Source organism: Gossypium hirsutum, chromosome A05 (genome assembly GCF_007990345.1).
Source record: "Gossypium hirsutum isolate 1008001.06 chromosome A05, Gossypium_hirsutum_v2.1, whole genome shotgun sequence".
In the NCBI taxonomy this organism is placed as follows: Eukaryota; Viridiplantae; Streptophyta; class Magnoliopsida; order Malvales; family Malvaceae; genus Gossypium; species Gossypium hirsutum.
The window spans coordinates 3,726,723-3,740,818 of record NC_053428.1 but is presented as its reverse complement, the minus strand read 5'-3'; the positions used below and the strand labels follow the sequence as shown (position 1 = coordinate 3,740,818).

General features: G+C 34.4%; 1 protein-coding gene across 1 annotated transcript; it reads right to left on the bottom strand.

Annotated features, from left to right (window-relative positions):
* Window positions 1-1,345: 1,345 nt before the first annotated feature.
* Window positions 1,346-11,730, bottom strand: LOC107958818 (1-phosphatidylinositol-3-phosphate 5-kinase FAB1A-like). Its single transcript, XM_041112889.1, is given in 15 exon segments — window positions 1,346-1,866; window positions 2,181-2,447; window positions 2,921-4,456; window positions 4,644-4,820; window positions 4,908-5,031; window positions 5,514-5,845; window positions 5,924-6,835; window positions 7,997-8,052; window positions 8,055-8,081; window positions 8,084-8,339; window positions 8,490-8,643; window positions 9,017-9,745; window positions 10,069-10,766; window positions 11,011-11,097; window positions 11,517-11,730. Coding segments are annotated over 13 exon segments (5,502 nt in total). The 5' UTR covers window positions 10,677-10,766; window positions 11,011-11,097; window positions 11,517-11,730; the 3' UTR covers window positions 1,346-1,542.
* Window positions 11,731-14,096: the final 2,366 nt, after the last annotated feature.

The window sequence follows — 14,096 nt, the reverse complement described above, 5'->3', positions numbered from 1 at the left end:
TTTTTAATTTATATCAAATTAATTACTAATTTTTCTGGCTAATTTTAATTATTGTTTTGCTAAGGAAATTCATTTTTTAATTTAAATTTAAGTATTAAATGCTATTTAAATAAAGTTATAATTGGAAATTTATTTAAGCAGATTATCCGCATTTTAACCAAACAATTTTTTTTTCATTTCTTTATTATTAATTATCTAAACATAAAATAAAATAAATTTAGAGTTTCAACCGAAACTAAATATCAATTTATGTTGATTTATCGCTCACTAGATATGAATAGCTTATTAGTTCTATCTTATTTAAATAATTAAAATCATGTTTATTTAAAATTAATTATAAAATATCTTCTAATTTTCAATTTTTTCTCTAAGTCATTTGCTTATTTCCTTTTGTTTTGCATAGTAAAAGAGTTTACCTTTTTCTCTGTCCCACCAATTCTCTTTTTCTTTTTTCTTTTTTTCCCATTCACTCCTTATGTCTTCACTCATTTCAGATTACAAATTTATTTTATGAGTATTTTTGTTGTCTCCACAAGTTGTGATAGACAAATGATATCACCAATCCTCACTAAAATTTTACCAATTTCTCTTGGAAAGTAAGTTTAAGAATGATTTTGTTATAATCTCTAATTTGATAGATACTCAATTTTTTTGTCAATTTTTACCCACTATTTTGGACCATCTAGAGCTAATTTTATTATTCTATTAAATGTTTACAATCGCTCCAAATATATCATATTTGAGTTATGACTAAAATTGAAATGTTTATCATCTAGAGAAATTCATTAATCCATTCCATGAATGGAATTATATAATTTGGTGAAAATAATTAACACTCCCATTCATGGAATGAATTAATGAATTTCTCTTTAAAAAAAATAATTACTTTGAAAAATTATATTTACACTTCGAAAAATTGTAATGAAATGAGTTTTTTAATTAAAAAAAAACATTATTTGATTAAAATTCAACAGATGCATGGGTACTTCTAGCCGTCACTACTATTCTCTTCAATTGTTGTAAAAGCATATCAGAATTCATGCTAAAAGTTGTGGTTGTGAGACCGTTAGCTTTTATTTTGGTTGTTAATTGGTGAAAAGGAAAGGGAAAAGAAAATTATAACACGGTTTAATTGATGTGGTAAACTATTCAAATGACGCAAGTAAATTAGGTTCCCCGTCTCGTTGCCAAAAGGGCACCCGGCGAAGGGAACCATTCCCACCGCAGCTCCATACAAAAGCTTTAAAATCATTAAAAAAAAACAGTAATCATACACAAAAACTATACAAGTATGAAAATACAATAGTTCAAGGTAGTAAAAATAGCTTTTTTGCAGCTTACAATGGACATCAATAAATAACAGATGCATACATTGATGATGATGATACATAAAATGTGGCAGCCATTTAACAATTACAATTGGATAAGAGAAAAAAGAAGAAGATGGGCAAAAATGAAGTTAAAAAGAAGGTAAGAGATATAAAGAGAGAGAGGAGTATTGAACTTACATTTTGGCATATACAAGTAAAAGGATTCACATTATCATTCAACAGAGTTACCACCTTGAGTATTTTCTTCACAAAGGTCTGTCTGTGACCCACTAGGAGCAATTGTCGGAGGAGACCACTGGTCTGGCACCATGAGAAAATAAGCAGTCATAGCTTTTCTGAATCTTTTCTTGTACTGTTGGGGCGAGATCACTGTTGGAGGTGCGTTTTGCCCGCCAAGAATGCCTGACGTCTTCACCCAAGTTTCAAGGTGCTTGTCCCATGTGTATTGCCTCATGAAATCAATTATTCCAAGAACAAGCTCATGTTTTTCCTCGTCCACCCCAACTAGTAATGAATAGTCCATTACATCAACTAACTGTTGCAAAATGTATACATAATTATTAGAACATTAAGTGGCAAATTGGACCGTTGGATCAATTCAATTAGCTTATAATATGAAGACCATCCCTATTTAATAGTATAGTATGAAGAATGCTAATGAGAAGAAACCAATCCTACACTATGACAGACAGCCCACACCCAACTACATTACACACCATTGTTTCTTTTATGTCATAGTGATAATTACCAAAATATATGCCGTGGCACCACCGCAAAATATAAAGAAAATATTGAAAATTGTATGTGCAGCTCCAAGACATTTAAATGACAAGTTAAATTCCAACTTACAGCAAGAAAGGAAGTGTCATTCCAGACAGCCCTCTCCAACAACCGCTTCGCTTTGCTTCCAACAAAAATTGGAGAAGTCGGCATTGCTTCAATCAAATTTTGATCCAGAAGAACTTTGTTACTGCCACTTGTATCAGGATTATACCTTGATCGTGAAGATCCTTTAAGGTCATAAAGCCTTGTAACCTTACGCCTGAAGAGAAGATTTTCCATCACCAAAACATCCATTTTTGATTCCTTCCCTCCTTTAAGGTGCTTTGATGAAACCTTCAAGATAATGACACCAGAAGGAAAATTAAACCGAAACTCGAGGTATAATTATAACAAAATAAGAAAACAACTACTTTTGGTTGGGAAACTACAACATAACAAAGCAGATAAAACTTGAAAAATCTTCTCAGTGGTATGCACTTGGGCAGCTCATATCTCAGGCTTTTTAACATTAGAACATCAAGTGCTATCACAGCATATTTGGACACATCTATGCCAAAGGTGGAGTAGATTAGTAAGGATCACATATCCCTAAGATATCACATTGTGAAATGTGCTTTTAGCAGAAAGAGAAAAAGGGAGAACTGCCAGATGATTGAACTAGAGTGTTTTGAAAATGAATTAGAAAGCATAATTGACAAGACAGGAAAAGCAATAAATAACCAATGCTTTGTGGTATTAAATCAAGTTTTTTGCTAGGAATAATTGTCAAAAGTTCACTCATGAAATTTAACTAGTATAATGAATACCTGGTATATGCCCAAAATCTTTGCCAGGCAAGTTGGGCTTCTTGTATTGATTGAATCAGACAAATACTTGAAATAAGCTGGTCCAAACTTGACGAATGATTCTAGTTCTGTCTTTGTAACCTGTTTGATGATAAATCGGTCATCTAAAGTTTTTGCAAAGAAGACTTTGCTCTTGCCGCCTTGGGCGTCCCACTTCTTACAACGACTGAGAGACCGTATAAAATCCAGCTCAGAAGGGCAGCAAGTCCTCCTCAAGCTCTCAAACCGCTTTGCGTAGTAACAAGTTACTGAGTACTTCACCTTCCCAAGGGGACCATCATCGGTAAAAGAAACTCTGGCATGCAAATCCTTTGTGTACAAGAGGGGGTCAGAAACCAGGGAGATTTGTGACCCAGACAAAGACAGTATACTATCATCACCAGAACCAAAGCTTCTGTAAGTATCAGATATGTCACTAAAAGAATTAAGTGAGAGCAGGTTTATTGAATCAAAAAGTGATGACGAAACTGCAGAATCAACAGCATCTTTTCGTCTCTCCAGCTCAGAGATCTGTGAATGGTAATCTGATGAGACAAGTGCATAGGCTATAATACTAGCAGGCTCATCATCATAAACAGGCACGACTGTCTCATTAACACCAACAGGAAGTAGCAACCTGGGACCACTTTGCTTTTCCAACTCCCTAAATGATGAGATATAGACTGGATTATACTCACTGATATTGAGTTTTTGAACATTGAATGAAGAATTCTTATTAAATGAGTCATGAAAATTTGGAAATGGCATGCTTTCCCAGCTCATAGGCTTCTCCATACTTTCAAGTCCTTTAGTAGGCAGATCAGACTGAGGAGAACGTGCCACTTCCATTTCACCACGACCACTAGCACGATTTCCTGGATCTGAACTTACTGCAGCTGACATATCCGCCACAGCTGAATCAGGAACACTGAAACCATTCTCCTTAGGAAGTACGCTACCTGGATGAGTTTCACCAGTCCATGCTGCCTCAAGGGTGTCAGATAAATTTTCCATACTTGGAAATTCCCCTTCTGACAGGACTCCTCTTTTAACTCTTTCAGACTCCACAGAATCAGATTTCTGGCTGCTATTTGCACTAGAAGAAAGAGATGATTCGGCCTCCTTCCTGTTATCGAAGTTCTGGTCCATGTGTTTTTCTTTCTGACTGCCACCTGGCTTGCTAATTTCATCAGTATTGCCTACTTGATTCATGTTTATATCAGGCTTGTTCTCAACTAGGGCAGAGCTGCAGCCACTAATGACTTTAGTTGGCTTGGGACTAACATTCATCTCAACAAGCTTCTCCACAGAACTCGTAGGCTTCAGTCCAAGCTTTGGGGTGGGACTGCTTATAACTTCCTGGATATTATTGTTAAGTGAACTATATGCATGTATCAGACGTTGGTCCCAAATATAAGAAAGAAAGAGCATTTTCCTGCGCAACTTATTGACCTCAAGAATGTCAATAACAGGTTGGCCAACTTTCACTTCCTTACAAAGCACTTCCTGTAAAGAATCCTAAGAAAAAAAATAAACAGATAAGAAACAAGACAGGATGTGAGGGTGGTTTTATGCATAAAAAAACAAAAAATTTAAGAATGGGTAAAACTTCTGAACAACTAGGTTCATGCATTAATTATGGCAACCAGATAGCAGTTGTTGCTCATAAGGGACAAGAAGAGGGTGCACATGACGAGTTTCAAACCAACAACCTGAAATTCTTTTCTATCTTTTGGAAAATTGCTTCCAGTTCTTCGATGCAGCTTCTTCTTTCAGGTGCCTTTATGCCACAATTATTGGACTCTGAACCTAATAATTTCTCTGAAAACTTTTGAAGAGCATTGTACACTTCACTAAAAAGGAATTCTGCCCTGTTACTCACCTGCAAAACAGTGCCAATGACCTTCAAGGTGTTAGTTGACTGAAGATTAGCTTTTTGAACTGGAACAAGAATTTTGGATAGTCAAACCTCATTTGCTTCACTTTGTATCCACTCCTGATTATCATGATTAAATTCCAGTTTTGAAGGTGGAAGATAAACAGAATGGACATCAATGGAAGCATATCGAAAACAAGCAACCATTCTCCCGAATCTGCATGTGGTAAAACAGTACAATCAGAGGCCACATGCAACTGATATTTTTCATTTGATTATTTCTTACACCTTTTGAATTCTTTTACAATCTATATCTCATACAACTAATTAACCCTGCCCTTTCCGTCCCTTTCGAGGCCAATAACCCTCCTTATCCAGAAGGGAATAACTGACTTGGGAAGTCCTAGGAATTCAAGGCAATTAGGCACTTTATCTTGAAGCAACAGCCATTTGGTAAACTTCAGGTGGTCCCTAACCATGGAAACCTCATACATATGTCTATACAGGTGTATCCCTTATTACTGCTCAATTAAATATATGTAATACAAACTGTACCAATGTACTGGTGTAAGTATTTGCATTGAAGACCCAGGCAACTCATTAGTCAATACCACACACCAGATACAATCTATGAAGGGATGACTGTAATATTTATTTTTAATAAACATAGTACTTCATATTTCTTATGTAAAGCGTTACCCATAAAATCGAAGACAATCTCTGTGAAGGGAATGACCACAGCTTGCAACTCTGCTAGCAGCTGCATGGTTAGAAAAGCTAAGCTCCAAAAATTTCCCGAAGGATAAGCCCCAAGCAGCATCAGACATTACAACTCTTCTTGTGGCTGGAGGGAATCCATTGGTCCGAGGGCATCGCAAGCACCTATGCCACATCCAAATCTTGCCTTCCCGTTCTCCTGGTAAGGGAGGATCTGGTAGTTTCTTAACAGATATCGTCAGGCTACCTTGCCGATGAGTATAACAATGAACATGTGCCTCAGATGGCATCTCACATGAACGACAACGGGAGCTCTGATAAGAAGAATCTTTAGTAATGAGAAGCAAAGAGGAAGACGAGTTTTCTACATGAAATAATAACAATAAAGATACCTGATCAAATAGATGATCTTGTAAAAATCGCCCCAAAGGCTTATCAAAGCTCCCATAGTATTTGATCCGGAAGAGATGAGACCGTTCACACACAGTGCCCTTCAACACACAACGTGTTGATAACGACACCAAAATGCTCTGGTGGTCTGAAGGTGATGGACTAAACTCATCCTTCGAGGACCCTGCCTCTTCATTATTGTTAATAGGCTCTTGTTTTGAGGATGCCATCCCTGGGTCATCTAGATGAAATGCAGCCAACAAAGCGCAATCAGCATGATGACTGCCACCACGTTGCTGTGGTGCTTCTGATAATTTTTGAGAAAGAGAAATAAACTGGTTACCTGTTAAATCTTCTCCACTGCTAGTTGTTTTTCTTTTTACAGATTCTTTAGGGTCAACTCCAACCTTGCAAAATGCAAGATTTGATGAGGGAACATAGTCACAAGAAGAGGTTTCCATCCTTGAAGCAGATTGTGAATTCAAGGAAGAAACATCTTCAACAGAGTCAAAAACAGATTCCTTGGAGTTTGACACGGTCTGAGGACCTTTGGACAAGCAAGATAAATTGGCCTCTGTAGATTTGCCCCCTTGTAAATTGTTGGCAAATGATGGACCATCTGAGACAACACCTTTGTTGGATTTCTGCAATTCATTAATAGATTGAGAAGCCATCGGCTTCCTGGAGGATGGGATGGTAAAGCCAGGTACAATGGAAATAGACCTGTCAATACTTGATGGTTTATCGGGTAAGGCAACAGTTATAGGAGACTTTAAAGGGAGCTCTGGAAGCGTGGCACCTTCATCAGCTAGAAATGATGTCTCAAGAGCCAAGTGATAAGCTGCAAAAACTCCATATTGGACAACATGTTTCACCTTTTTCAGTTCATCTCCATTGGCACCCTTGAGTAAAATCTGAAACAAAGTTAACAGTTAGACCATCTCAGCACCAAACATTTTTACTTGGAAAGTTATTTTAGAATGATTACAATGCAATTTGTAAGTGGCATGACTTGACCCACAAAAGCTTTTATGCAGCCACATTCCATGCACCATGCCATTCTAAAAGTTGGCAAACAACTTGACTGTGGACAGCCACAATAGTTACTGCTACACTATAGTACAAATTTATTCCAAACTTGTGCAAGAACAAAGAGAACCTAAGTGGGTTTTTGCAGCCACAAGGTGCTCTAATAGATGTGAGTGCAGAAGATGATTTGGAGAATGTTAAGGTGGCAGATGGTTTCTTCCACATGCAAGTTATAGGACAACCAAAAGAGATGCTAGATGGCTGATGTTTTCCTTTTTCATATTAACAAAGTTATTTGTCACATGATAATAAAGGAAATTGCTGTATCAGCAGAATCTGAGAATGGTTATAGTAAAAACAAATTGTTCCATCAAGTTATGGCCAGATGAAACTCAGTAAATTAGCCCTTCCCCATATTGTCGTTACTCCAGGTAGATGATAATTAATAGGGTAGGTGGATCTTACACTAATATGATCATTAAAGCCCCACTGTATGAACTACTTTGACTACAACTGTGCACACAATATGGCTGGAAAGGAACAACAGTGTTAAACAAAGTGCAAACTGATTGCTCTGAAATGTTAAGGAAAAGAATTGCTGGTTGTTCCATGTGCTTTAAAGACAGGGTTAAAATACTGGACTCAGGTCAAAGATGATAAATGAATGTTGAGTAGACTTCCATGATTGCTCATTAATTTCTTAAAAGCCTGACCTGTTTAACCCATTTTCAGGTTTAGTAGGAGCTTGTTTTAGACTTTTTCTGAGTTTCTCTTTAGGTGTTTATATTGCTGAGAGCGTGGAGCCTTTAAGACTGTTTATATCACTCTCATCTTTGTGAAACAAATGCATCACGGTAAACATAAACAAGATAAAAGATAACCTAAACAAAACATACAAAAAATTACCATACTTTTCATGCAAAAGTTTTAATAACTAAAATGACACTAAGATCAGCAATGCATACCAGAAAATTTTCCAAATTATAAACAGATTATGTCAGCACTAGGAAATCGATATGTGTACCATGTATACTGAAAGGACTTACTGTATAACCCAGAGGCTTCGGGCAACCCTCAAAAAACATTAGAGTCTTTGTCAATCTTTTCCACCTTGCCCGGCACTTCCATGCTCCTCAAAAATTTCTCCACGTGGAACACATCACAATAACCCAACTTTGGCGATGTTAGATGATCAATGGATGGAACAATTTGGGCACCAGTGCAGCGGGCTATACGCTCTAAGAGTGGCCTCTTAATGTTGAGAACAAGTGAAATATCTTTGGCAAGAAGGTAATCTTGAGCATAACGGGACACGGATTTCTCCACCAAAAGAACATTAGGATGATGTGCACCAATTTTAGCAACTGCCATCTTCAAATGGTCCATTTCCTGGAAAGGAGGGTAAGCTAACAAATATTAGCCTTAACTGCTTCATGTTCTAGAAGGTAGGAATCAAAGGAATGTTCCTTGCTTTAACCCTTATTATGAACCTAGGTTAATTAACAAACCAAAATAGAAGGGAACAGTAGAAATACAAACCTGCTGCAACAATGTATCAAAACTGGACAAGTGGTTAGAAATACGCTGATATTCCAAAGCTCCTCCAAGAATTAGAAAACGAGGTTTTTCTATTTTCGAAGTCATTCGTCGATGAGCTACATTTTTCTTACAAACAACTCCTTTAACCACAGCACTAGAGAAAATATTAACAAAGGAAATCAGAATCTCATCAGCAAAAGTAAATGGTAAATAGAATGAAGAACTAGAAAACCTATGAAGCATTCTTTTTGCAGCAAATTTGATTTTATTATTAATTGTAACTATCTTTCCATATTATTCTCTCACAATTGCCTCAAATGAACAAAAAAAATCACCGGAAAAGCATTCTGAATACTCTATACAAATATGAGGGATCTTCACAAATGATAGCTGATGAGATATGTGAAGGGATGCAATTGGATAAATAACTTTAGGATATTAAAAGGTGCTCAATAAAAACAGCTGATGTAGCATTCTCTTCACATTAACAATCAACAAATTTTCAAAATGGGGTTCGGTGAGATTACCTTTCACTTGGACGCCCGGAAGCTATGCATTTAACTTTCACATATCCTCCAGGATCCATTCCTCCTCCCTTGCTTGTATCTGGCTTCAGAAGTGTTGCAGCTTCCCATGACAAAGACGTGATTATATCCAACCAATTCTCTCTGCCATCATCATCCCGTACAGGAAGGTTTTCAACCTGCAAAAGCTGAGAGACCAAAGCTCGAAAATGCCCTTCTACAACATTTTTCATGGCTCGCCTGTGCTCCTCAACAGACTTATCCCTGCTACGTTCCCCGGTGCCAAAGCTATTTGAACGTAAATATCCCCACTCTCCTGTAGCACCCTCATCCTCGTCGTCATCATCAAATAGAGCAGCTTCCCTCTCATCCTCCCCATCCGCAGGCTCTGGAGGGAGCCACAGTAGCCAATTGTTCTCAAAATCCACAGGCTCAGCATCAGTACCATCCACATCATAAGCAGGAGCTTCACCCTCATCAGCATTCTCTTGCTCATTTTCTTCTTCAAATTTCTTGATTTCATCCACACTTGTATCAAAATTCTTAGCTAATGGTGAACCACTCAAAGATTTCGCATCAATGTTCACCGCATCAGGATGCACTTTATCTGATCCATAAACACGGCCATATTCGTCAATATTGATTGCACCATAATACTCTTCAGCATGAGCATAATGCTTTGATTCTGAATCTGAACGATATGCACCATAATCATCATCTTCGTCATCACTCCTGAAAGTAATAAATATTGATCACAAACTCAAAATCATCATAAAATAAAAGCACAAAAACTCATGTATTCCAGCCGGGGCAAGCTGTCTAATTCGAATATGAATTGACAGAGTAACACAAAACATTGAGCAAAGAAGTAAAAGCTCATCCAGACATAATTGGTATCATGAAGGAAGCATAGCTAAACCATTATAGGTCCCCACTCTCAGCAAGCATTGAAACATATGTGCACGCGCATGCGTGTGTGCATGCAAAGGCATGTGAAATTCCAAATTCAGGTAAAAACACTTTACTCAAAAGTACATTAGCAAGGGGGAAGGTACCTGTTACTACAAAAGTCAAAACGGTTTGAATAAGAATCTACTAAGGCTGAACTTTGATCTGTGCTCATCCCAGATGTCTCACTGTTTTGCTCAGCACCATTCATTTGGGAAGATTCACAATGGCTAAGACCAGAATTACAATTCACGCGATAGTAAGGTCCGGTTGCATATGGTGTAGAACCAACAAAGCTGCTACCACTATTATAGGTGCAGCTGGACTTGGTACTGGCCAAGCTTGCTGCTGATGGAGATGGACTGAGATCAGGACTAGGTGTTTTGGTCCCATTATTGTCAACTGCTATTCCCTGCTCCCATTGCTTGAAGCAGTAATTACATACCCTAATCCTTTCTGAATCTTCACGAACAGCTCTTGGCTCATCAGATGGGACAGGAACTGAGTTTGCTGTACACTTGGCACAGAAAACACGGCCACAAAGTCGACAATGATGCCTACGATTAAATATTGTAAATTGGGAGTCACACTCGTAGCATACCCTACAACTCTGATCGGGCATCCAAAAATCCCTTGACACATTCAGAAGCTCACTCCTAGGGATCCACGACTTAGTGTCAACATGGTCAGATTGTTTGTCGTCAGACGTGCCCATCGACAATTATCCAAATTGATCCCAGTCATCATGATTCATTCATTTGCCACTCTCACGACCTCAACTACAAAAACCACTACTCCCATTACCCTAGCCATTATTAAAACCACAACAAATAAATAAATATACAATTAAGTTCCAACAAAACTACTACTCTGAAACTTAAGAATCCAAACAGAAAACTATTAATTGAAAGTGGAGGGAAAACTTGAATTGGAATTGACTACTAATGTTTTTTTTTTACATGTTTGAGGCTTTGAGCAACTAATTAAAATTACATCAAAAGAATAACATGAACATTTTCAAAAGAAAGTAATACAAAAACCAAAATTACCTGGAATACTAGCACCTCAAGTTCCACTGTCCAAAAGCCCTAAATTCCAATATCTTGTTCATCAGTTAGAGTTGTAACTTCTATTCACTGCTCCATCCAATAAAACCACGAAATTGAAAAATTAATAACTTATACCATAGAAACCCTAAGATTAAATCAATCAGATAATTCTCATAGAGATCGATTAACAAAAGAAAGAAAAAAAAAAGATTAAAAGTTCGTTTGGATCTACTAGCAATGGAAAATCTCATCAAGAAAACTGAATTACTCTTTAATTGATTAAAACTAAATTAACACGTTAAATTTCTACTTGTATGGAAATAAAAATCAAATTGAAACTGCCAAACAGAGAAAAATAAAAAATCAAAAGCCGTTAACCTCCAGACTTCTTCGTGGAAAATTTGGCGGCAGTGATGAAACCAAAAGAAAAATACACGATTGAATTTTCCAAAAAAGAAGAACAATATTTTTTTTACTACTATTTTTATAAAAAGAAAGAATTCTACCTTATTATTTTCTTCTTCTTTTTTCCTCGGTTTCTCGTTTCGCTTTATTTATTTGTGTATTTTGTTTTCCTGTGAAGTCTGTGCTTTTTGCTGTGTCGTTCTCGACTTCTCGTTTTGATTGTTAGCTTTTTCTCTCTTCCTTTCTTTCTTGGTTTTCTTTTCTTCGCAAATAACAACGGTCCTTTTCTTTTTAGTTAACCCGCTTGATCTTTGTTTGGGATGATAATTCTTATTTTAATCTCTTTTTTATAAAAAAAGAAGAAGAAGAAGAAGAAGATTTTTTTTATAATTTTTTTATGTAATTAAAACAATTAAATTATCAACATATTAAAATATATATTCTATAAATATATTTGAATATTTAAAGTTTATTAAATGTATAATTTATATTAAAAAACAATACTTAATTATTATTCAAAGAATATTGGTTACTATTACTTAAACCATTTTGTATACTATTTTCTATAAAAAAAATAACATTAATAACTCATTATTTGAAATTATGGCTTGAGAGTAATATTTTATATTAAATAACATTATGAAAGCTTTTTTCTTTTTCTTTTTCTAGAAAGCTTTTTTTTTTCATTTTTTTAGTTATTGGGTAAAAGGGCGCCTTGTGTTTACCATTTTAAATTATTTTTTTCATGATTTTTTTAAATAATGAGTATAAACATAATTTTTCTTTCTGTAGCAATTTATTTTCAGATGTTTTATTTTATTATATAATTATACTTTTCCCTAGGGCTTTACATAAAAATGATAAATGCGAAAACTTTTATCAACTTCAAATATTGACAAATTTAAAGGAAAAAAACAATTTATTGACAAATTTGCCTTTGCAGTGCATGTCTGCATGAGGCAACCACGCATGGCACGTGACATTACTAATTGACTCATATGTAATACTTAAAATTTTAGATTAAATTAATATCCAATCAAACACCAATTTAATTTTAATGTTACCCTTAAATTAATATTTTATTATAAAATCTTTGTATATTTTAATTTTATTATATATTTTATTATCTCAATTAATTGTATATATTAATAATATTATTAATTGAATTAGTGTCGCAAGTTAATTTGATATCAACTTAAGATTAATGACAATATCATAATAGTATAATTAATATTGTTAATCTAATGTATTTATATATTTACTCATTATTTAATCTATTTTTTTATTTTAATATCATACATATTGCTTTGTGCTATAATTAATTACTTTTAAACTATAAATTTATTATTTATTCTGTGTTATTTTTAAACACCTTATTATGTTCTAAATATTTAATTTTCACATGTATAAAATTTTTTATTTTTTATAAAATAAATAAAAAATAGACAAGATAAAACTTAAATTTAAAATATTATAATTTTATAATTAATTTAATTTCTACGTCAATTTTTAAAAGTAAAATTTTCACAAATATATCATAGTTAATCTATAAAAAGTCATTTGTCCAATAAATCCTTTTGCAGTGCGTTTTAGTTTTGATAATTACTTTTATAAACGTTTTTGAAATATTTCAACTCAAAATAATAATAATAATAATATGAGTATTGTTAAAATTGTAAACATGTAAACTATGATAAGAGTATTTTTTACCTTAATCAGTTATCAATGATTCAATTTTTACTCTAAGTACGAAGTTATTTTAATATTCGTGATTAATATCTACCTCTTTAATAAATTTATAATATGCAAATATATTAATTACTGGACTTATTTTAATAAATACCTTAAAAATAAATAAAAATTATAAACATGTATATGACTGAAATATGAAATAAATTAAAATATTATAATGAGTTTTGTAGCTAACCTTTTTCAAATAAAACTGCAATTTTTTTTTTGGACTTTTTTGTGGCACGGAACAAAAGATTTGACCTTTTCTTGCTGTGCACGGGAAGTCAACAATCCCTGTAAATTTTGGCGTTTGAACGTGACACCAGCTTCTGTCCTGCACTTTTTTATTTCCGGGTCAAGTAGTCGGTTCGGTGGTAAACAGAAGAAACTTCTGACGATAGGACCCGACCCAACCTGACCTATCGGGACTATCTTTGGGCTACGGTAGCCCAAACCATCACTCAAAGAAACCCCTCGCCCGTCAAAGTTCTGACCATTTTTTTTTCATTATTTTCCATTTTAGCTTTGACTTACGTGTATGTGCATCTATATTTTCCAACATGTTCAGTAAGAAATATTGTTTTCACATATACGATGATAATACTATAAAAAAAATAATAAACGATTTTTTTTTTCAAATTACAGTTTTACGATAACTAATATTTTGCTTCTAAGTGAATTTCTGTGATATAGCTGGAATTTAAATATAAGAATTCGGTTTAATTTAAATTTTAAGATTGATTTACAAGTAACTCATAAGTATTCAAGTCTTAGAAGTTTGAAAACATAGGGATAAAAGCATTTTATTAACATCTAAATGGATTATATAATAAATATTTTAGGAATAAATAAACATTTAATCCCTAAATTTGTTAATAAATTTTAGCTTCCATTTGAATCGTGTTTTATCTACATTAATTTTAAATTTTTGATAATTTTTTTAATTTAAT